This window comes from Engystomops pustulosus, chromosome 1 (genome assembly GCF_040894005.1).
Source record: "Engystomops pustulosus chromosome 1, aEngPut4.maternal, whole genome shotgun sequence".
In the NCBI taxonomy this organism is placed as follows: domain Eukaryota; kingdom Metazoa; phylum Chordata; class Amphibia; order Anura; family Leptodactylidae; genus Engystomops; species Engystomops pustulosus.
In genome coordinates this window covers 53,308,693-53,334,732 of record NC_092411.1, presented here as the reverse complement: position 1 = coordinate 53,334,732, position 26,040 = coordinate 53,308,693, and the positions used below count along the sequence as shown (strand labels likewise).

The following is a 26,040-nucleotide window of genomic DNA, read 5'->3' as shown; positions in this document are numbered from 1 at the left end:
ACTCTCTGGGGCCATGTTTGCGGTCGTGTGCACAGAGCCTAAGTAGGATTTATTCAGGGGCGTAACTACAGCGATAGCAGCCATAGTAGCTGCTATGGGGCCCACAGTGTCAGGGGGCCTTGGCATCAGAACTGACATACTAAAGAATGGAGAATTTGCACTATTATATAAATATTATGCTGCACTTTGTACAGTATTATGTAACATAGCACATCTTCCACAGTACACAGCATAAATCGGCAGCTACTTGGACAGATCTGTGTAAGTGTACAAATATATATATAAGTCCATAAATATTTGTGTATAAGTGTATAAATGCGTCAGTATCCAAAAATATATATGTTCTGAGGGAGTAGGGGGGCAATAAATAATAAATTATTAAAAACCTGGGTAACCCCTTTGAGTTATGTTTTTTTCTGTTGTGATAGAATTGGAAAGAATAAGTGTCACAACGTCACAACCATGACTGAATTTAATTTGTCTAGATAGAGCCTTGAACACCACCTACTATTTTATTTCCAATGATAGTGTGCGTTGGTAAGTGACTCACCATTCTAATGTTGCAGTCTGTATATTCTGGCTAACATTCTATTATAAAAATCAGAACATGTTCACACAAGGTTTATCCCACTGATTCATTGTGAAAAATTTTTTTTGAAAAACTGCCTCATTTTTTCCCCTTGGTAGGCAGGGATGTTAACTATCTTAACATAGTTTCAGGGCCAAATACAGAACCAAAATAATGGAGTGTAATCACTCACTTATTATTCCCAGAGAACCCTAAAATCCAATAAAAGGCATATGATGAGTGTTAAAAAAAACACTAAATTTGACAAGCACCAACAGTAAGCAATAACAACAGATCTTAGGCTAGAACCAGATGGCTGTCAATATGGACAAAGTATATAGCATATAAAAGTGTAGCTTATACATGATATGATTGTTGGAGGACATGCTTACCGATTTTGAGTGGTGCATCTGGAGCTGGAGTCGCATACAGAAGATTTTCAGGCTTAAGATCTCGATGAACAATTCCATTTTCATGTAAATACTAGGAAAAAGGCATCATATTAGTTCACCTCACGGTTTTATCGTAGATTTAGTATTGATGGCACACAATACTACATTCTCCTACAGTTGGGGCAGCAGGGAAACTATATGATCAGATGACAATTTCTTGTATGCTAACAGCTCATGTTTCGAAAGTCAGACTGATGGTATTCAACAGATTACTTATCCAGTAACAATTTTTGAAGTACAACTGTAAAGTATAAAAACTTTTGCCTAACTCTGCACTAAGCAAAAATTAGCAAACCTTTAATTTACTCTAATTAGCAATCTGCATGTGTTTAGCTGCTAGCAGAAGTTTTACCTTGTCCCCCCGGGCTATTCTCCATTTGCTATGCTTCATGGTAACCATAGAAAACCTTGTAGAACAGCTGGAGAAGAGAGGAGGCTTTTTGGGAGGGGCTGTAGGAGATGAGTGCAAGAAAATAGGACCATAAGTGACTCATCACATGCTTCAGGTCATCCAATTACAAACATGCTGTCCTGATTCATGTGAAAGTTCTTACTGTTCTGGCAAAGGACCTTAAGTGATGTTTCAAGCATGTGATTCATCTCATGCTTCAGGTCGGCCAATTACATTCACGCTGACCTGATTACAATGAATGCCCTGAGTGCCCTGACTTCAGTGCCCTTTGCTGATGTCACAACCAGGAAATGATGCGCACTTCAGGAGTAGTTGTATATGATTTAGTAAGAAATGATGATAGATATACCAGACTGTATCTAAGGCTAGGAGGAAGCCAGCAGCATGATACAGGTATCATTGGAAATGTTGTCAAAGTCTCTTTCCAGCTGTGCTAACACTATTTTCTATAAGTAACTTTAGAGTTACGCTTTAAACCATCGTGTGAAACTGTATCATCCATTTTTGCTTTGTAAGATATTAGAAATAAATTACAGGTATGTTTCATGTTATCTCTAGCACGAAGAAAAATAGTACATAATATGTAATATAACATCTTTATAAAAAAGAATCTGTTAGCAGCTACAACAGACATAGCTTGTAAGATGAGTAATCCCTATTCTCTCATGGCAACATTTCAGGCTGCGAAAGTGAAAAGTATGTCAAATGATAATGATTTAGACATCTGGTGATAGAAGGTGATTTGAAATACCCTGTGCTATAGAGATGTCACTGACTTAAGGATAATGAAAAGAAACTTACAAGCCTCCGAGAGCAGAGGATAATGCTGTCTATGTAGTATCTATGTAATACTTTGACACAGCCAGCTAAACTTTGCAAATGTTCTAGTAAAAAGAAAATATCTGGATGACAACTGCAATGACTTAAAAAAAGTAAAATGAGTCAAAACACCAAAGTAAGTATCTACAAAATCTTGTAAAAGTTTTATCCCACAATGCTGTGTTCACATACTGTATGTGTTGGAGGCACCATTGAAAATTAATTGATTAATTGATTTCTCATTTTCATTACACTGTTCTTAAGATGATCCTTTGGATAGAGTTAGCAGACTCTACTTAAAGTAGGTCCAAAGCAGTTCCCAGGTTATGTACTAGATTAGTAATTTTGGTTTGTTCTTAAAGGGGTATTCCCACGAAGACAAGTTTCTTGTATGTACTCAGTTTAACAAAACAACACATTCACTAATTTACTGTTATTAACAAAAATACTGGATTTCACAGATCAGTCCTGCTGGACACAATTTAAGTTGCCCCTAGGGTTGGGTTGCCGCCATCTTGGATTTCTGTGCGAGATTGTGCAGATGAGATTTCTGCCGCTCTCTGCTCTGAACCTGTAGCCCGGCCCCCTGCACAGAGTTCACAGACACTCACTGATCACTTCCTGCCAGCATATCATGAGCAGCGAGGGTGCAAACTACAAGGAGATAAGTGATCCAGGAGAAGGGGGGAGACAGACACCTACCTGTGAGATGTAGCAGAGCTAAAAGTGTAACAGTGTAAAAGTCTGTCAGCCTCTGTATGCATCTCTGATCTGTCTTATCGCTCTACTTTTATGTGTCAGTGTGTTAGTACAATATCAGAAGTCAGATGAAAGTGCACATACACCTGTACCCTGATAATGTAACCACATTGTCACCCTACAGAACTAGATGGATAATAACATGTCTGTTTCGAGAGTCCCCGCCCACACCCTGGAATATTACACTGAGCAGCATAGAGAGTGATAGGAGCTAAAACAGCAAAAAAAAGTGAGTAACATTGTAAAGTAAGGGAAAACCCCTTTAAGTGTAATTTGTATGTAAGTCTGAACTGGTATATTTTATAATTGTAACTCCAGACAATTTTTCTTTTTGTCCTTGCCTGTGACACTTTGATTTTCAGATTTTTGTGGTGTCATTGAATCAAGGATTATTAATAAACATAATTACAGACACCTTACAGCTGATCCATGCAGTCTTTAGCACAACATGGGGAGACCCATGTTGAAGTTCGTAGGGTTGTTTCGTTTTATTTTAGAAGATTTCTGATGATAAATAGATTTTGGATCCGCAGAGAGGGATAGTGCAAATGATAATAGTAAAACTTAGTAATATATTTAAGTAAAGAAAATCTACTATGAAAATCAAGCATCACAAACAAGGGACACTTAATCATTAATCCAGACATTTCAAATTTGGTAATCATCTTATATTTGTTATCCATGGCCTCCTACCTACTAAAATAATATTTTAAAATTATACTAATAAAGACCAGCTTATATACATAAATTGTACAACATAGCGTTCATTTCATGTAACCAGAACCCTTTAAGCTTTAGCCTTCTTTTTGTTTTTTCTATGTTCTTTCCTAATCTCTATGCAGATGGAACTTGAGATACACTGCTCACTGCAGGAAAAAGAAGGAGTATAAAAAAAAAAAATTCTTGACTTTGTGAAATGTATTACAAAGTTTTCTAACATCACCTGCACTTTTCATTTCCACAATAAAATCTAAAATCACTGCTTTAAAGATTCCTTTATTTTATGTGAATGAGTTTGACCACTTTATGCCACTTAATATTACTTTAACTTTTTTAGCAAAATTTTCATTCTAGCTTTAAGGACATAATCATTTCTTCACACTGACAAAAACAGCTACTGCCTATACATAGTAGAATTTGACCTCATAAGCAAACCCCCCCTGCACAAGGCACTTTATCCTAGAAAAAAAGCTGACTTTTAAGTTATATATCTGTCAAAGGAAGTTCTATTAAAGCCAACAATCATTTTTAATGTTGAAATGTTTGTGTAAGTCAATGCTTTAACATTTATACTTAACATATACTTAGTATCATCAAGGGGTGGTCCAGGTTTTACCAAAACTAAAAAAATGTGCACATTACCACCACCACAAAAAACATCATCACTTCAGGCAAGCTACCAGAGACAGATTAGAGAGTAAAGTTTTTTTTTTACTTTTTTTAAATGAATACACTGGGGCATTGAAGGGATGGACTTGCTGCGGCGGGTAACCACCAGGTCGTTCCACAGGTGCGACTAGCCTGTGGTGGCTGCCAAGGTAGTAATACAGGAGACACGGAGTGACGGGAGGAGAATAGCACTGAAAGGCACACCAGGACTCATGTCAGAAATCGCAGGAGCTGGCATACAGGAACACAGGACCACTGGGACGGACTGGCACACAGGAACACAGGACCACAGGAACGGACTGGCACACAGGAACACAGGACCACTGGGACAGACTGGCACACAGGAACACAGGACCACTGGAACGGACTGGCACACAGGAACACAGGACCACAGGCACGGACTGGCACACAGGACCACAGGAACGGACTGGCACACAGGAACGCAGGACCACAGGAACGGACGGGTACACAGGAACGCAGGAATCACAGGAGCTTTCTCTTCAGGGAAGTATGAAGATCCGGCAAGAGCAATAGGAAGAGGCTGGAATTTAAATCAGGCCAGCCCCAATTATTGGCGTGCTGGCCCTTTAAATCCTAGCGAGCCGGTGCGCTCCCGCCCTAGGAGACGGGGCACCGAACCGCGGGAGCTGCGGAGGACGCCGCTGGAGCCGGGGGAGGTGAGTGCAGCCGGCCACCGGAACATGAAGAGGCACGGGTGCACCCGCAATCCGAGACAGGGATCGCGGGAGCACCCGTGTCAGTTACCTCCCTCTCTTATGTATGCATCTGTCACGCAAGAGGTGTGAATTCATTGTGAACCTTGTGCTGCTTTTTACAGCTCTTTTTTCAGTCGTGTCAAGAAGGAGGAATAGATTTCCTTTAAATGGCATCCTTTTATGCATTTGCACATTGAAGAGTGGATGCTGTATGGTGGTTTTAGCTATTGTACAACCAAAATATTCTAACAGAATAAAGGTCTAGATAAAGCTAGCCTCTTTAGGAAAAGTTATATGTTTATATAATTCCTTATATTTCATTTGTTTCTTACTTCATCAGTATCATCTAATTCTAAATTCTAAAAAATGTTTTATACAAATTCCACAAGCATACCAAAAACAGGGAAGTCCACGAGGAGCACGATTTTATTATTATCTGACAATCAAAAGTTAGTTTGTTTGCAAATCAACGAGGACCACATTCCGCGGTGCCCAATTATTCTGAAGATATCACTCCCAAATCCTGTGTTACTTCTTTAATAAACATAGAAATCTTTAGTTGTGCAGGGAATTTAATGTGATGCTTGTCATAAATCTGTCAACCTACTTCTAAAATTACAGTTAAAGATGCTCAAAGGGATAGATAAGAATTGTACAAGTCAACAAAACTGACATCCAGTATAATATTTTTCTTAAAATAAACTATTATACTCAATATATTGAAACTTAACATTGGAAACATGTTTCAGGAATTTTGTAAAGGAAGACTTTTCTTATTTTCTATAATATTTATTGTTGTTCAGCAAACAAGTATAATTCTAGTGCACTGGCACAGTATTAAATGGGGTGTCCATTGGATGGCTGTTTGAAACAATTAAATGAAGTGTGAACACCGTCAAAAAGTAAAAACAGGTGAGTGGCAAGGCTGAAGAATCCACATCAACGGCGCGTCATCACTTGGAAGGCTCTTTATTGTTATTATTGGTAAAAGGATCTACGCGTTTCGGCGCTGTACTAGCGCCTTCGTCAGGTTCAATCTTGTGAAAATTATCTTCTTTATTCACAACAAGTGGTACGCAGGGAGGCACGCAGTGCCGCTAAGCCAACGGGCCGTTTCGCGCCGCTCGGCGCTTTCTCAAGGCAGTGGTCACTGCGTGCCTCCCTGTGTACCACTTGTTGTGAATAAAGAAGATAATTTTCACGAGACTGGTGAGTGCCGCTTCTTCTTTGTATATGTAATTAAATGAAGTGTGGTCTCAGTGGATGGGATATATTCATGTAATCAGTCTGATGTGTTTATCCTAACTATGTTACCCCAAACCTTGGACCCATGGGAATCCCCTCACCTCCCTCCTTTATTTTTTCTTCTTTTATTATATTGATATGACTCAGATTGTGTTCTCTTTTTAATTATGTATATTTACACTTGTTTTACCAGTCCAGGCTCATTGGATATTTCTTTGTTTCATCTATGTTTGATTTGTTTATAAAATTAAAAATGTAATAAAAATGTAAGTAAAAAAAATGAGGTGTCCATGATTTTACCCTTTTTCCGAAAATGAGATAACCTAAATTTTTATTTAGGTTCCCCTTCACTGGCCACATTGTACATGCTCTTGTAAATGTTGAGAACATGTTGCTGGTCACTGTAGTAGCCAAACTTTTCATCACCATCAGTAAGGACATCTTCTCACTGCAGACAATAAAAGCATACAGGCGGTCCCCTACTTAAGAACACTCGACTTACATATGACCCATAGTTACAAACGGACCTCTGGATATTGGTAATTTATTATACTTTAGTCCTAGGCTACAATGATCAGCTGTAACAGTTATCAAATGTGTCTGTAATGAAGCTTTAGCGTTAATATTGATTCTTATGACAACCCAACATTTTTAAAATCCAATTGTCACAGAGACCAAAAAAGTTCTGTCTGGGATTACAATGATAAAATATACAGTTCCGACTTACATACAAATTCAACTTAAGAACAAACCTACAGACCCTATCTTGTGTGTAACCCGGGGACTGCCTGTATTGACAGGGACCTTCAAAATAGCAGCTCTAATGGGAACCTGTCTTCAGAAATTGACCAAATAAATCAGTACTAGTATGTTGTCAAGCATCTTCCAGTTCATGTTCCTTTCCAGGCCCAGCGAGTGACATAATCCAGCGCTTCCAGCGTCTTCAAAAAGGTGGTGTGGATCGTCGTTCCATTTGACGTCATCAATTTGCAAATTGTAATGAATGAGGAGGAAAATCCCTATATACTGCCATACTATAGTATGGCAGTATATGGTAGGATCGATCAGACAACCTAGGGTTAAATTAGCTTAGGGGGTTGGAAAAATAGTAAAAATTAAAAAGTAAAAAAATATATATATAATACAAAACCTAAAACAGTAAAAATCATAAGCACATTAGGTATCGCTGCGTCTGAAAATGCCCGATCTATCAAATTTTAATGCCGATTTTTCACTGCATTTAACCCCGGAGTGGAAAATAGTGCACAAAGTTGGCACTTTTTTTCCATTTTGAAAAACATAAAAAAATTCAATAAAAAGTGATCAAAACGTTATACAATCCTAAAAATGGTAGCATTGAAAACATCATCAAAAGTTGCAAAAAAAATGACATCCACCCATGACATCCTCGAGATCCCACCGACCCAAAGAATAAAGTCGACATGTCATTTGGGGCGCTCAGTGAAAGACGTAAAATCCAAGCCCACAAGAAAACGGCACAAATGCGTTTTTTCAACATTTTCACTACATTTGGATTTTTTTTTTCCGCTTCCCAGTACATGTCATGGCATCTTAAATACCATCATTATGAAGTGCAATTTGTTATGCAGAAAACAAGCCATCACAGAGCTATTTACGTGTAAAAATAAAAAAGCTATAGATATTTGAAGGTGGGGAGTGAAAAATGGAAATGAAAATAACAAAAAAGAGCCAGGTCATTAAGGGGTTAAACTGTATGGTAAAATTATAAAAATTCTATATTTTTGACATGGAGCATTCAGCGTTGACTGCAATGCTCAGAATCCATTTTCTATTGTGGTGTTTCTCATGATATTATAAGAAATTGTGACATGTCTTGGTGGAATATCACACATTGCTCCAAAATCTTTAAATGACTTTTGTTCCTGATTTATTTGATAGTGGCCATTTGATGTAATCAGAAACACTCAATGTGCAATTTACTAGAGAGACAATGACCCTGGTCTTCAGGCTTGTAGTATATGTTGTGTCAAATGTATGTTATGCGTCAGCACTTAATAGAGTATTACGAGACGATCAGCATCAACCACACTAGTGAAGCAATGCAGGATATTTATAATTTTTAATCCAATCACAACATTGATGTAACCGTCCTCTCTCTATATAATTATATGATGGTATTTCTAATTACAGTACATTACTTGCTAAATTGTAAATCAATGGAGCTGAGGTACATCTAAATGTAATGACTCTACGCCTTGATGTAGTAATTGCCTGTTTTGACAAGGTATAAATCCATATAAGAATGGAGCTTCCAATAATTCATCTGCTAGGAAAGCTATTTCTAGATAGCAGCAGAGATTGTTGGTTGGTTCTGCTCTGAAGACACCCCGGCTATAAACCTTTATGGAGCACAGACCAATAAATAAACTTCTTCCTGGCAGAAGCTCCAAGAGTTCCCTCTCGAGAGTAAATAATATCTCAATGTCAGTCTAACAGATTTTTTATTTCACATGGATTGTATAAGCTGTAAATCTACAATATATCTACAGACGAATGAATAGTGGGCAGAAGGACATATTCTTATTATAACTGTATTTAAATAGTATTTAGGGGGGAGGGCTCCATAGCTCCAAAAGCTCCATAACAAAATTCGGAATTCCACTTCACAGTTTTTCTAACTGCATTTTATCGATACTAAAGGTATCACCCACCAGATTATTTTAGGTGCACAATTCTGTATTCACAATGTCAGGCTACATTCACACGACATGTGCCCCTCTCCATAGTGATGTATGGCGCATGGCACCATATTCCGGAGAACGACAGAACACGTCCTATCTTTCTCCTGGCTACAGGACGGTACGATGCCGCACATACTGCTCCCATACGGAGCAGTGCGCCCATTGCCGTCTTTGGGGGACATATATACGACCCCTGTAGACACTAACTTGTGATCCGTAGGGACCGATTGAACCAGCGGAACGTATAGATGTGCACAGCAGTTGTGCACATTCTACAGTATGATACATGGGAGCAGAGTATCATGGAACTTGAAATCCTCATGCCGAGCACTGCATCCAGGCTACCAGGAATAAAAAGGTAAAAACCCTTACAAAAACGATTTGCCACAGCAATCACACAAAAAAAGCTATAGGTCTACAAGTAGTGCAAGAAGTGAAGACACACTGGGTTTTGTTTTTACGTTCCGTGACCATACAACCCTTTTAATCATGTTCTAATCCACCTCAAACCCTGCTAGACAAAGTGTATATATTTTTTCATAGAATATCTCTCATTTACAGTGGTCCTAAGATTTTTCATCAAAATAGTTATACTGTATAGAGTGAATTTTAAAACCAGTGTAATGTCTGGCAAATACTTACAGCAACAGCTTCTAAAATTTGTTTCACTGCATCAGCAGCGTCCCGCTCACTGTAGTAACCTTTTTCCACAATTCTGCAAAGTAGCAAAAAACATATTAAATGTATTATCGATAATTCAATAATTTATTTCATGTGTTTTATACATATATGTACATATTTTTTAAAAAATATGAAGCAGGGAAATCTTAGGAGGGTGGGGGGAGTGAGGGATGGGGGAGTAGGAAGTATCATAAAAGAAAAATAAAAGAAAAAAACTCCAAATAGGCCAATTAAGACTTATGTTAATTAAACATGGAGTATATGGAGCACATGTTTTAAACTTTTAGTTTGCTTTTTTCTTTAATTTTTGAGACTTTTCGTGATCCTTTGTGACTTTTTTTGCACCTAAATACCTTCGGAGATCACTATTGTCTAGTTTTCTGCAGTGTTCCCTGAGTTATCACCTGAATCCAGATGTGAATGTTCCGACTTTTTAAAAAAGCCCCAATATTGTTACACATTTTAGGAAACTCATCTATAGCAGCCTAGAACTGATTGCGACTTTTAGAAACTTTTTGTGACATTTGTTTTAAAAAGTCGCAAATTCACTTAAGAACACATGTATCAATAAGAAAAACTGCTAAGATACGTCTAACTAGCAGAAAAGCCACAAAAAAAGAGATGGACAAAGCTAGACCTACGATACATATGCCACCATGTGATTGGAACAGAATAGAAGGTAAGGTAATTAAACAAAGAAGAGACGAAGGAAGAGTGCGAGTGCATTTAAGGCGGTGCAGAGGAGATCCCTCCAACCAGGCAAAAAAGTGTCAGTCAAAACTTTTGGGAGGGAGGAGAGATAAACCTGAGAGATGAGGTCAACTCAGAGACTGTTGTAGATATCATGTGCTGTAGATAAATCCCACATGGAGCCCACATGAGCGGGTAATCAACATGGCACCAGGTTTCAAAAAAGTACCGGACCTTAGGCTCCTTTTGAAACTAGGCCCAATCCAAAAACTACAGTTTTTCCAAAGCTGACAAACTTCATTGAAGAAATAACAAAAGTTAGTAGTAAAGCAGTAAAATAGTTACTTTTTTCTAAAATGCAAACTGCCGAGAGTAGTACCACATTTTTACATTATGTTTAACTATAGTCTTTTTCTTGTAAAATGAGTTAATTCTGTGTCTTCTAAATTATTTTGTGTAATTATATCACACGAGTATCATTTAAAGCTCCTGGGCTCTACAGAAAATTCTATAATAGGGACTCAGAACAGAAGAAACCGTAAAAGTTTATCCAAACCTCCTAGTCACTGGTGTCCTGTAACTATATTACATAGTGGTACTTACTCCCTATTGTAAAATTATGTGATACTGTTTGAGTATAATTCCAGAATAAGGAGTGGATCAATATAGTACTGATGGGCCCTAGTAGGGGACAGCAGGAGATCTCTGTTATGGCACAATTCAGGGGAATGAAAATGAAGGAACATTGTATTGTGCTAAAGGCTGGGTATTTTTTTTTTCTGATGGATCTGGAAGTAACACACGACCATTCCACAGTTAATCCACAACCAACAGAAACCAGTTGGTGTATTGCAATGGTTGAATTCAGCAAGAAAAAGTGACATCCATTCTATATGGAGATTTTTTATTGCTAAATCCAATGCAGATATTCGTTGTGTATTGAAAAGTTGGGAAATTTTTTAATATACTTTCTGTATCAATTCCTCTTGGTTTTCTACATCTCCTCTTGCTGACACATTATAAAAAGCCTCATCATTTACTTCCTGTGGGCAGAAATCTGACCATGGTCTTGTGATGTCACACAGGTGCATGGCTCGTTACAGTAATCAGAGTTGTGTGCTATAACGAGCCGTGCACCTCTGTGGCATCACATGATCATGGACCGATTTTTATCCACAGGGAGTAAACAATCAAGCTGTATGCCTACCGGTGGCAGATAGAAACCCACGGTCAACCCATAGTCAATCATGGTCAACCTTCTGTTCTGGACTTCACAGCAATACATATTGACATATATTACTGCAATAAAAACGAAAATTCCTCGCCTACATAGTTAACAGTCAGTCATCTTCTTCATCACTAAAGACTAAACACCAAGCCAAAAAAACATATTAATTGAAATAGGTTATATTTTTGAACAAGAATCTTTAGCAAGAGAATTATGATTAGTTTCATTGTCTACAACCAAATGCTGATAAATCTGTCAAGGATCTCTGGAACAGAGCTGCATACAGTATATACTGCTCAGAGCTAGTCATCCAGTGCTGACACACCATTCTAAGTTCTCTATGAATATATTTAGTGCACATCAAACATTTGCTTATTGTCATCCACTTTACAAATTAAAAACAGAATTTTACATCCCAGTAAAAAGTGCTTGGAATGGAGGAAAATGAGTAAAACCCATAAACATTCTAGGTTTTCCTCAGTGTACTTCTGAAGACTGGACTAAATAAATTTCAATGAAATTGCTTAGTGGAGAGCTCAGGCTGCTCGGTATGAGGTTGATAATGTAGACTTTATGGCAATCAGCTGCTAAGAGATAAGAAGAGTGTTGATTAAGGCAGTGTATGGCTCCTCCACACCACCGCATGTCTGACATACATACACAAGTGTGTACAATGTAATTTGTTAATCATTAGGATTTGTATAATGAGGTTGACTATGATTTTTTTATAATTCACAGAAAATAAGAAAATATACCCTATGTTATTTATTGAAGAGAATTTACAAGCAGTTTTGACCAAACAAGGCTGTTAGTAGCAGCAGGACAGTAAAAAAATGCATATATATTCCAGGATTGTAGCTGGATTTGGAGCACTGATGTCATCTCTTCAATAGCATTCAATTCAGGGTAATATCCTGATTTATGGGATTCAATTTTACTAAGGATAAAGCAGGATGAGGTAGAAGCCAAATTCTCTCTTCTTGAGGATTAATATTCTTTACTAACTTCAAATTTGGCAATATAAAACGGTGGATCAACTATTCACTGTCTAGTAAATATAACCTGTAATATTGTTAAACTCAAGAAAGGCATCTAGGGCCGTCTTAATCCTATTTACATGAATTCCCCATAACAGAGAGTGCCATAGTCTTACAGTAAATAACCTCCCTCTATACTGGATTAGAGGATAGCCCATGGTTACAGATACAGTCCTGATGGAAGACATTGACCAGGTGCAGCCTGGAATGTACACAAATTGTTGTGGGGTAACTATATATTTTTACAGCTTCCAACAGGTTTTCCGAAATTCTCAGAGAACCTTCTTAAGCTTACCCTCACCTAATAATAATAAAAATTCTTTATTTATATAGCGCACACAGATTACGCAGCGCTACACAAAGCATGCCAAATTGGTCCCTGTCCCCATACGGCTCACAATCTAAACAACCTACTAGTATGTTTTTGGCGTGTGGGCGGAAACCGGAGTACCCGGAGGAAACCCACACAAACACGGAGAGAACATTCAAACTCTTTGCACATGTTGACCTGGGTGGGAGTCAGGACCCCAGCACTGCAAGACAGAAGTGCTACCCACTCAGCCACCGTGCTGCCCTAACCTAAAATTCTTAAGTCATTTCCCATTTTTCCACCATACATTTATCAGTAATAATCCTCATGTGTTATTACTGAAAACTAATTATAAATGCAATTTTTGTGTAAGTGAAACAATGAAATGCTTTAAATTATAATCCAATCTAAATGTGGAAGTGAGGATTTACAGCCAGCTGCACCTTTTTCTCACTTCAACATTTAACGTGAATAAAGAGGAAAGCCTAATTTGCATCTCTCACTTCCATGAACAAAACACATCAATCTTACCGAGAGACACGATTATGATTTCATTTGGAGCCAGCTTTTATCAGGAGTCCAAGACTCCCTAACAATAGAAGGCTCTTTTCTAACTGCCTTAGTCCCTGGGGCACTGTTATTTCCTTCTACAGAAGTTCAGATTTTAATATATTTGTATTATAAATGGTTCTTATATGGTTTTTCTCCATTCACCTGATCAGGCACAAAAAAACAGTTGTTAGATTTAGGGGTCAATGGTTCATCACTCACCTATCAAACAATTCACCTCCGGTCACCAGTTCAAGAACAAGGCTTATTTCTGTAGGTGTTTCAAATATCTCCTTTAGCTTTATCTAAAAGTAAATTCAATGGAAGATCATCAGTTTACATGAAATTAACATTTCTGTTCAATAGTGTAGTAAACAAAACTAAAATAAAAAGTCAAGCAACTTTAAAATAGTTTAATTGTAAGTATTCGACCTTTTTGTGTCTACAATTCCCAATAATATATGCATTAGAGATCAAAATTAGAGAACAATGGGGGTCATTTACTAAGGGCCCGAATCGCGTTTTCCCGACGTGTTACCCGAATATTTCCGATTTGCGCCGATTGTACCTGAATTGCCCCGGGTTTTTGGCGCACGCGATCGGATTGTGGCGCATCGGCGCCGGCATGCATGCGACGGAAATCGGGGGGCGTGGCCGAACGAAAACCCGACGTATTCGGAAAAACCGCCGCATTTAAAACCCGAAAAAGTGTCGCTCCGGAAGCGCTTACCTTCACCTGGTCCAGCGCGGTGTATTCCGGCGCGTTGAGATGATTTTCAGCGCAGCAGCGCCACCTGGTGGACGGCGGAAGAACTACCTTAATGAATCCCGGCCGGACCCGAATCCTGTGCAGAGAATGCGCCGCTGGATCGCGAATGGGCCGGGTAAGTAAATGTGCCCCAATGTGTGATCATTTACGTTTTTCAGAAATAATGGGGGTCATTTACTAAGGGCTCGAATCGCGTTTTCCCGACGTGTTACCCGAATATTTCCGATTTGCGCCGATTGTACCTGAATTGCCCCGGGTTTTTGGCGCACGAGATGGGATTGTGGCGCATCAGCGCCGGCATGCATGCGACGGAAATCGGGGGGCGTGGCCGAACGAAAACCCGACGTATTCGGAAAAAACGCCGCATTTAAAACCCGAAAAAGTGTCGCTCCGGAAGCGCTTACCTTCACCTGGTCCAGCGCGGTGTATTCCGGCGCGTTGAGATGATTTTCAGCGCATCAGCGCCACCTGGTGGACGGCGGAGGAACTACCTTAATGAATCCCGGCCGGACCCGAATCCTGTGCAGAGAATGCGCCGCTGGATCGCGAATGGGCCGGGTAAGTAAATGTGCCCCAATATAATCTCTACTGGTCAAAATCTGGTGGATTTTTTGGAAAGGGGTACACAATGCCACTAGAATTGTGTCTATAGGGTCGCCCTTTTACCCTTCTTCTGGACAACCTGCGGCCACTGGGTTTCAGTCACTTTGGAACAACACAACATTTTTGCAATGTTACTGAAAACTGGAGAGTTATGCTGACAGTTAAACAGGGTTTGTCAGATAATTAAGGATATTAGCCCCAGGTGTCAAATTACACAAATAACTGGCAGGTATCTGAAAGTGTTCTCTAATGACGTGTGAAATGTGCATGCATTGCATTTGGTCTCCGTTTTGTCTCTGTTGCTTCCATTTTGTCTTTGTGTCTGCATTAAAAAATGAAAGTTTAACATTGGTTTAAGTAAAAAACTGACCTGTCAAAAGTTTTTTTTTGACCTATAGACTTCAATTGCCTTCTGCGAGCCACAGAAGTGAACAAAAACCAACATGTTCAGGAAACAATGGGGCAGATTTATTACGATGTCTAAAAGAAAGTGTTCTTAGTTGCCCATGGCAACCAATCACAGCTCCCCTTTGAAAAATTCATGAGCACTGGTAAAAAGAAAGCTGAGCTGTAATTGGTTGCCATGGGCTACATTCTTACTTTTAGACATCTTGATAAATCTGCCCCAATATGAAAACACCAACAGAAATCAATGGCTCAGTGAGGCAACTATGAAAAGTACTGAAACATGGATGTGAAAAACAAGGTCATTGTAAAAGAGCCCTACCGTAATTTATTTTCTAATTATCATATTTTCATTACCTAATGTACTTTGGAATATATACAATTTATAAAATTAGCTTAAAATACTGCTATCTTATACATGTTAAGATAGGACATATTCACATAGGACTATAGAATAACCTTGACATTTCGGAAATTGTGTATTGTTCTCTAATTTTGATCTCCAGGACTTAAAAACATACATTGTGGTAATATATACTTTTATATATATGCACTACACACACTGTATATAATGTCCAGACTACAAAAACAGTTTGTCTAGATCTATTTGTTTCCAGTTACTAACAACTATGTGTAGTTTCATTATGCAGCCATTTTGTTTATTATCCTTTCCTTTCCCCATGCCCTACTGTCCAGCAAAAGAGAGGCATAGGCAGGGGCGTAACTTGTGGGGAGGCAGAGGGTGCGGTCACAACTGGGCCAAAGAGGCCTAGGGAACCCATAAGATGTCATTTTCCCATATGGTAAGATTAGTACTATAACCCATACATTATAGTCGGGTGCCTGGCACAGACTTTGCAGTGGGGCCCATCAGCTCCAAGTTATGCCCCTGGGCATAGGCACAGATATCATACAACTACAGGAAAAAAAACTACAGAGGGTTGTTAGAAGCTAACAGACAAAACTTTTTTTTAGTGTAGACATTATGGGGGTGACTTATCACTGCTTCTATGCCAGTTTTTGGTGTAGAAGCAGTGAAATAATTACAAATTCTTGTGCAATGCAAGAATTTGCAATTATACAAAGCACTACACCACCTCCACGCCATGTAAGCATGGGGGGAGGGGCATAGAGGGCCGAGGTAGCCGGTGGAGTGGGTGGGACACCTGTGTAATTTTACAAGCACTGGTGTAGTTTTGTGTGGCTTACCCCTCTTGATATATCCGGCTGGACACGGGGGTGGGGGTGGCCTTTATCGTATGATAAATCTACCCCTTTATATGTATAAACAATATGTATGTAACATACATGTTGTTGGGTGCTCCTCATACCACTGTCATCATTTTATAATATAAGTCTACAAAGGTAATAGACAATAATATTTCCATTATGGTAAAACAATGCCAACTGCTCATCCAATGAGCTGACAATTACTCCATAAATGAAATTAATATCATGTACAAGAAAAATATTTTTGAAAGCTTTGTTTAGAATTATAACAAACTTACAATATTCGGATGTGAAAGACGTAGGAGAACCCCAATTTCTGTTCTTACAATTTTCTTATCTACCTGGTGAAAAATTGCAGAAGCATGGTAAACAATGAAATGGAAGTGAAAGTTCAAGGCACACTTAATATACAGGCAATTGTAACTAATATATATGTAAGTTATTATAAATAACTATAAAATACTGGGGCACATTTACTAAGAGTCCCGCGGACGCATTTCCGTTGAGTTTCGCAAATTTTTCCGTTTCGCGCTGAATTGCCCAGGGTTTTAGGCACACACGATCGGATTGTGGTGCATGGGCACCGACTTGCATCTGACACAAATCGGGGAGCATGGCCGTCGGACAACCCGACTGATTTGGACAAACCGCAGAATTTAACTTTCAAAATTGTGTCGCAAGACACGCACTTACATGCACCGGGAAGAAGATGGTGAACTCCGGCGGACCTCAGCGGGGAAGTGACACATGCAGGAAATTGGACCATGGTCTTAGTGAATCGCGGCAGCTCTGAATCCTCGTCGGACATTCCGAATCGGCGGCGTCAACGGGATGGGTAAGTAAATGAGCCCCAGTATGTTCTTCATCAGAGCACACAGTATTAAGACCTATAGCTCATGTATTTTAGCATAGTCCACCCATATACATATAAAGTGTTATAATTTAACTCCCACACAGCAAACTATTTCTACTTTTATGGTGGCCATATTGTATATGAATCTGTTATTATAAATCTCCTTAAAGGGGTATTCCCACAAAGACAAGTTTCTTACTTGTTACTCAAGATAAAAAAATAACACATATTCTAATCCACTGTTATTTAAAAAAAATAGAGCATTCATAGATATAAGTGCAACCTGTCTCTATCAGTCCTGGTGTACACAATTTCAGTTGCCCCCAGACTCGGGGCCGCCATCTTGGAGATTTGTGTGACGGCCGTGCAGCTCAGTTTCTGCTCCCTGCACTCTAGGGCCGGCCCCCGCAGCTCACTCTGAAACAGACACCGAGTTCCAGCAGCGTAAGGAGAACTGCAAGCTGCAAGCAGATAAGTTCTTTATCTGGGGAGGCACAGCAGAAAGGCACAACAGATTTAGTGTGTTGTGGAATAGCAGAGATGAATTAAAGCTAACTGTGTCATTGTGAGTTATATCCATCTCATGGATCTCATCATCTCTGATCTGTCTCATCTCTCTCCCTGCGTGTCAGATACTAGTACAATGTTCAGAAGCCAGATGAAGGTGCATATAAACCTGTACCCTGATAATCTAACCACATTGTCAGCTCACAGAACTAGAGGGATCATGAAGTGTCTGCTTAGAGAGTCCCTGTCCACACACACAATTTTTCACTGACCATCACTGAGTGATAGGAGCTAAAACTGAAATAAAACCGAGTAAAATTGTGAAGTAAAGGGTTAAAAAAGGGTTAATCTTAATTGTGTTAACATCACTAGGGGATGGAAATTTGACAATAATCTTTCATAGGAAAACCCCTTTAAAGGAAATCTACCAATGAAATCAATCATGATGACCCAGGGAGACTTACTCGTAGATCCAGGCACTGTGACTGTGCTAATCTTCTTATATTTGTTATCTGTGGCCTCCTTCTTACTAAAATCAACTTGTAAAATTATGCTAACAAGCCAGAAGTGCTCGGGGGGGGGGGGGGGAGGGGGGCATTTCCAGAGCCCCTGTGTGTTGTCACTTCACAGGCTGTTATACTAGCTCACTCTCCCCTATGCTACCTTGGCACTTCCCCCCTCTCTCTGTCTGCTATAATCTCACAGGAGCAGAGAAATTTTCAGCACACAGTGGGAGAGGGGAGTGTTAATGCACAGTGTAACAGCCTGTTTATCTGCATCATGAAGGGCTCTGGTAACACCCTCTAGAGCCCCTGTGACCCATTAGCTTAATTTAAAAAGTTGATTTTAAAAGGAAGAAGGCCATTTATAACAAATATAAGAAGATTACCAGTCAGAGTGCCTAGATCGATGAGTGAGTGTCCCTGCATCAAACAATAACATCAAAATTTGATTTAAAAAAAATATTTTTTTAGAACTAGAAAATTCTGTTGATTGAGTTAGGACTTTTTTTTTAAGAATAGGATGATCCTCTGACTTCAATAGGGCAATTAAATTTCAACTCCCTGTTCCTATTGTTGTTTGGGAGAGGAGACATTTTAGAGTTGTCCGGCAGTGGCCTTTACATATAAAACACATGCACACTTGGCTGAGCCAACCTTGTGTATGTATGGTGGAGTATAGAAAGATAGCTTCCAAATCTGCTAACGTGGCTAATGTGTAAGTCCAGAAAATACTATAAGAACTTCATCAACAGCTTCTAGTGGGTTTATTTTATGCTAAACATTTAGGGTGCTGCAGAATCCTCTGGTGTAATGTCAGCCCTGTCTGACCCTGCTCTGTCCACTTCTTTAACATGAGAGTCTCACTTACTGATATCTCCGCGACTATAACTAGTGTAAACACTATTATCGCAAAATATATACTATCCATACCCCGGATGTTTAATAATAGTAACATAATGACTGGTTTGTACATAATTTGCCAAAACCATCTCCACATAAAATGTATAATGTGCAATACAATAGACATAAATCTCTTGATACACAATCCAAATGCTGCAGTATTGTATAAGCTTTTTCAAGCTCGCTGTGAGATCAGAATTACAATTGTGTTAGATATCCTACAAACCAGAGCAATCAAGAATGCTTTGAGAACCAACTAAGATCTTCCTCAGCTAGAATGTTCTTCATTTGTATTACTGAGGCACTTCCAGCTGCTATTCATTTTACATTTCGTGTCATTATATTTACTTCCTTAGGAACAGTATCAGTGCGCTGCTCCAAATGTGAGGAACTGGAATAACAAAGACAATCTAAAAAGAGCCACGTTGTTTCCATGTAATTTGTTTGATTTGCAAAATATATAAGTAGTAGCATCTATAGGCAAACAGGAAGTGACCAAACTGGGTTTTTAGCTATTTTAAAGCAAATATCATCCTCCCAGGTTTAACGTTCTGTCACTTTGTGAATACACAATTGTGACATTAGGATGGTTGGCATCACTGTAAGCAGAAACTAGAGATAAGTCACTGAAGTTTCACTAAATTTTCTCAAAAGATTCGGTTTGGGTCTGGATCAAATTGGTCCGAACCACTGTTTCTCCAATTGTTCGGGAAATTAGTATACGTTCCCCTCTGGTCCTCTAAAACGCAGATTTTTTTTTTATGGTTTATAAAAAATTCCTACCTTATATTGTTCATTTTCTATTAATGTTTTTCATTGGGGTAAGGGTTATTGTAAGAGTTAGTATAAGGTTTTACCCTAATTCTAATCCAAAACATAATGATAACCAACTAATGATAAACAAGAAATGACCTTTTTTTTAATAGAGAGCTAGGGGAGGTTACACACCAGTTTCTAGGACAATTGGTCTAACATTGGTTTGTCTGAAGTAAATTTTAATTGATTCATACCAAACCTATGTTACAACAAATAGATATGCTCATCTCTAGCAGAAAACAATACAGTATATACAGTAGTGGACCCCATTAGTGACAAATTGACCATGTTATTTGGTGGTAAAATATCTAAAAATTCCACCTAAACATGATATTGGTAACAGGAACAAAATTATTGCTACCCTTGTTTAATAAAAGAAAAACCCACAATGGTCACAGAAATAACTTGAATCTGACGAATGTAAAAATATTTTCTATGAAAATGAACAAATAAAAAGGCAGAAATAGTTTTTCTACCATGCTTCAACAGAGAAGTAGATCTAATGAAACAGGCCTGGATATGATGGTTCCCTTAACTTCATATTATTTTGCACAACCTTTTGAAGCAATCGCTGCAATCAAATGATTTCTGTTACTGTCAATTCATTTTTCTCCTGAGGCTATGTCCAGAGAGGTTGGCAACAGTCCACCAAATCTTAAATTTCTGAATACTATGTGCTACTGTAGTCACAGAAACATGAAGCTACTTGGTCTGGTAACCTTTACCTTTAACCTGCTTGTCCATAATTTTTTTTTCTGAACTTCTGAGACAACTCTTTCCTTTGCTTCCTCTGGTCCATGTTGAGTGTGGTACCGTACACACCATGTCACCAGACACCACAGTGACTATATACAGGCCACTGACTATGCAGGCCACTGACTGATTACAAGAATGTAGACACCTAATTAGTGGACACGGAATGTCCCTTTGTTCACATTTTTTTGGTACCATCCTAATTCTTAGTGAAGCATGGTTGGAAAGCAATGTCTGTCTTTCATGTCTACATTTTTATAGAAACTTAATTTATTTTTACTTTTGTCAGATTCAAGTTATTTCTGTGACCATTGTTGGTTTTTCTTTCACTAAACGAGGGTTACCAATAATTTTTTCCATGTGAAAAATACACTTTGTATTGAACCCGTCAGCAGCTATTTATTAGAAAATATACATCCCTGTCCTCTTGCTCTACTTTATCAAATTCTTTCACTTCTATTATCAAAGTTTTTAGCAATGCAATAAACGTCAAAAGTATTCTAAGTTACTTAGTATGTAACACTTGATAGGGTTGTCCGGCATCAGTTTTTTAGAAGTCTCTGTTTGTTGTGGTGTCAATAGCGTGCCCGTGGTTAGAGGGGATATAATTATCTGTGAGGATCTTACACAAGTGAGAAAACCCTTTTTCGGCTTCTGTAGTAAGAACAGTCGTCATCTGACCCCTTTGCTGCAATTATTTCCCTATTCATGTGTAATTGAGGGCTGCAAATAGTGGAATATATGCACTCTTGTCGCTATTGTCGGGACCCCCATTCACCCCAATGGAGAGTGGCCATGCATGCACAGCCAAATCTTTGTGCAGCCTGAACTTGGGAAGGAGGTCAGCGGACAACCGTCCTTGCAATATGTGTTGGTACCTATCTTCTATTTATGACATATCAATATAATTGGAATAATCACAGACAAATAAAAACGAAACTGTGCACCCAATATAAGATGCACACCAACCCGATATCGATCACATATCAGGTCATAAGTAAGTAAAAATACCCATTTAAAGAAAGCCAAGTGGTATTTCAGTAGGTTGACATCTTTGAGTACAGGGTAATGTATGATTTTCTAGTATTTATTTTTAATTGTATGAAACATAAAGCTGCAATCTGCTCACAATGGGTCTCAACAAATAGAAAGATTGTCAATGGACATATCCATGACTCCTTATCATCTAGCCCCAGTCTTTAAGTTTCATTACTAGGATAAGGATATTTCGGAGGTACCTATTTTGCACTAAGGTTATTCCAGTCTAATAATTCAGTGTATAAAAATAAGAGAGCACTTGCTGTTTTCTAATTGAAACTTAAATGACACAACACACAGCAGATCTCATTACATCCGCTACCCATGAACTCAGGGCAAAGTTATGAACAGAACACTCAAAAATAAATAGCGCTATCCACAGGACATCCTGTGTTACTCAGCCTACTATGTTCCGAACTAAGCACTTCATTATATTTTATCAAATAAATGCTCAACTCCTACGAAGCCTTTTCTGCAACAGCTAAAACGCCAACATTAGCCTTTCTACATGCTGGTTTAAAATGTATCATTCACAACCTAGTTATTTCTTCCTGACTTTACAGTGTTTCTGCATCTAAATATTTTATTTCGAGAACATAAAATTGTTATTTATTTTACTTTTCACTTATTGTTAGTTGTTGCAGACCACTGTTAGGTCTCTTTCACATTGGCTTTGGTGCTCAGCCTTAGTTGTGCCTCCGTTGCATTTAGTCTCCGTTTTTCTTCTGTTTCATCTCCATGAAGCATTCGTTTTGTGTCTGTGTATGCAAAAAACCTGAAGGTTTAACATTGCTTTGAAAACATCACAGCTGTTTTTTCAGGTGTTTCATCAGTTTTTTTTTGTGGACCCTTAGACTATTGCCTTCCATGATCGGCATCCATGAAAAAATAGAACATGTTTCATAATTATGTTCATGGACAATGGAACAGTGGAAATAGAAGCCAATGTGAAAACACCAATAGAAATCAATGGTTTTGTGAGGCGTCCGTGGAAATCAATGAACCATAGACACGAAAAACAAAGCCAATGTGAAAGTGCCCTAAGGGTTTTTAATAGAGATGAGCGAGCACTAAAATGCTTGGGTACTCGTTATTCGAGACGAACTTTTCCCGATGCTCGAGTGCTCGTTTCGAGTAACGAGCCCCATTGAAGTCAATGGGAGACTCGAGCATTTTTCAAGGGGACCAAGGCTCTGCACAGGGAAGCTTGACCAAACACCTGGGAACCTCAGAAAAGGATGGAAACACCACGGAAATGGACAGGAAACAGCAGGGACAGCATGCATGGATGCCTCTGAGGCTGCTTAATCGCACCATTATGCCAAAATTATGGGCAACAGCATGGCCATGACAGAGTGACCGAATGAGGCTAGATAGCATCTAAAACATCCAATAATTGACCCTGACACTATAGGGGACGGCATGCAGAGGCAGCGGCAGCAGCGGCAGGCTAGAGTGTGTCATGGCAACATACCCTAAATGGACTCAGGCTTCAAACCAATGGGTGGCAGAGAGGAACCAAAGGAGGTGAGCAAGAAGCGCTGAAATAATATCGGTACATGATAAAAGTTTGCCAGTATATTTTGTGGATTACACAGCAGGGTGGCGTTAAAGTTAACAAGTTTGATGTGGAAGCCATGGAAACAACCCAAAATTCTGCCTGACACAGCTCGTTTGATAAGGGGACCATGTATGGAGGCAGTGAACTAGTAGTAGATTAAAGGTGCTGCAGTTAAAACTATGTTAGTTGGATCTTGGCATGGAGCTGGCGCTCCGCTGCCAGGCGAGCTTTCGCCAATCCAAGCCCCTGTCTCTAGGCTACTCCCCAAACAGCACTTCTAAGAACCTTTTGTATAAGATCAAGTGTAGTAGCGTTCTTATAAGTTTGGGATATGGCGGGTGAGGGGAATGTAAACATCTGCGCAAGAAGCGCTGAAATAATATCCGTAAATGAAAAAAGTTTTCCAGTATATTTTGTGGCTTACACAGCAGGGTGGCGACAAAGTTAACAAGTTTGATGTGGAATGCCCTGCAATAGCTCTTGGGTGGTGTGCCTTTTATCACCTAGGCTCAGCAGTTTGAGCACCGCCTGCTGTCGCTTAGCGACGGCACTGCTGCTGTGCCTAGAGCTACCGACTGATGGCGCCATGCCCACGGATGGTAATTCGGAGGAGGAGGAGGTGGAGGAGGGGTGGGAGGATTTGGAGGTATAGTAGGCCTTTGAGACCTGGACCGAGGTAGGCCCCGCAATCCTCTGCGTCGGCAGTATATGACCAGCCCCAGGGTCAGACTCGGTCCCAGCCTGCACCAAGTTAAGTGTAGTAGCGTTCTTATAAGTTTGGGATATGGCGGGTGAGGGGAATGTAAACATCTGCGCAAGAAGCGCTGAAATAATATCCGTAAATGGTAAAAGTTTGCCAGTATATTTTGTGGATTACACAGCAGGGTGGCGACAAAGTTAACAAGTTTGTTGTGGAAGCCATGAAAACAACCCAAAATTCTGCCTGACACAGCACGTTTGATAAGGCGGGCATGTATGGAGGCAGTGAACTAGTAGTAGATTAAAGGTGCTGCAGTTAAAACTATGTTAGTTGTTTCGTGGCATGGAGCTGGCGCTCCGCTGCCAGGCGAGCTTTCGCCAATCCAAGCCCCTGTCTCTAGGCTACTCCCCAAACAGAACTTCTAAGAACCTTTTGTATAAGATCAAGTGTAGTAGCGTTCTTATAAGTTTGGGATATGGCGGGTGAGGGGAATGTAAACAGATGCGCAAGAAGCGCTGAAATAATATTCGTAAATGGTAAAAGTTTGCCAGTGTATTTTGTGGATAACACAGCAGGGTGGCGACAAAGTTAACAACTTTGATGTGGAATCCATGAAAACAACCCAAATTTCGGCCTGACAAACCTCGTTTGATAAAGGGACGATGTATGGAGGCAGCTATATGGACGACTTTTGGAGGTAGCAATGGAGACAACGTGTGGAGGCTGCTATGGAGACAATTCAATTTGGATAGTGCCTGTATGTGGCAGTCCAAAAAATTTTTCAAACCAGAGGAGCAGGTAGGTGGCCCTCCAGAAAAATGGAATAGATTGAGTGCCTGTATGTGGCAGTCCAAAAAAGTTTTTAAACCAGAGGAGCAGGTAGGTGGCCCTCCAGAAAAATTGAATAGATTGAGTGCCTGTATGTGGCAGTCCAAAAAAGTTTTTAAACCAGAGGAGCAGGTAGGTGGCCCTCCAGAAAAATGGAATAGATTGAGTGCCTGTATGTGGCAGTCCAAAAAAGTTTTTAAACCAGAGGAGCAGGTAGGTGGCCCTCCAGAAAAATGGAATAGATTGAGTGCCTGTATGTGGCAGTCCAAAAAAGTTTTTAAACCAGAGGAGCAGGTAGGTGGCCCTCCAGAAAAATTTAATAGATTGAGTGCCTGTATGTGGCAGTCCAAAAAAGTTTTCAAACCAGAGGAGCAGGTAGGTGGCCCTCCAGAAAAATGGAATAGATTGAGTGCCTGTATGTGGCAGTCCAAAAAATTTTTCAAACCAGAGGAGCAGGTAGGTGGAGCTCCAGAAAAATTGAATAGATTGAGTGCCTGTATGTGGCACTCCCAAAAATTGTTTAAAACAGAGGACCGGGTCGGTGGCCCTCCAGAAAAATTAAATGCATAAAGTACTATAGGTAGAGCCAGTGGGCCCTGTCAAAAAATAGCCAGTTTCCTCTGCTTTACTGTACAAAGAGCAGGAGAAGGAGGAAAATGAGGAGGAGGAGGAGGAGGAGGAGTGGATAAATTATTCAGGTTGAGCTTCCTTCACCTGCTGGAGATTGGAAATTAGGAGAAATCCATGCTTTATTCATCTTGATAAGCGTCAGCCTGTCAGCGCTGTCAGTCGACAGGCGTGTACGCTTATCGGTGATGATGCCACCAGCTGCACTGAAAACCCGCTCGGACAAGATGCTAGCGGCAGGGCAGGCAAGAACCTCCAAGGCGTACAGCGCCAGTTCGTGCCACATGTCCAGCTTTGAAACCCAGTAGTTGTAGGGAGCTGTGTGATCATTTAGGACGATGGTATGGTCAGCTACGTACTCCCTCACCA

General features: G+C 39.7%; 1 protein-coding gene across 3 annotated transcripts in view; it reads right to left on the bottom strand.

Moving 5' to 3' along the window:
- CAMK4 (calcium/calmodulin dependent protein kinase IV) overlaps window positions 1-26,040 on the bottom strand; it is a 148,331-nt gene that overhangs the window by 30,095 nt on the left and 92,196 nt on the right. The window contains exons 3-6 of one of the 3 annotated variants that reach the window (XM_072140571.1): window positions 16,864-16,926; window positions 13,801-13,883; window positions 9,726-9,798; window positions 961-1,051 (exon numbers count right to left, since the gene is read on the bottom strand). In XM_072140571.1, the coding sequence (XP_071996672.1) occupies window positions 961-1,051; window positions 9,726-9,798; window positions 13,801-13,883; window positions 16,864-16,926 (310 nt within the window). The remainder of the gene's footprint in view (window positions 1-960; window positions 1,052-9,725; window positions 9,799-13,800; window positions 13,884-16,863; window positions 16,927-26,040) is intronic. The other 2 variants (XM_072140589.1, XM_072140580.1) reach the window with 2 other exon arrangements.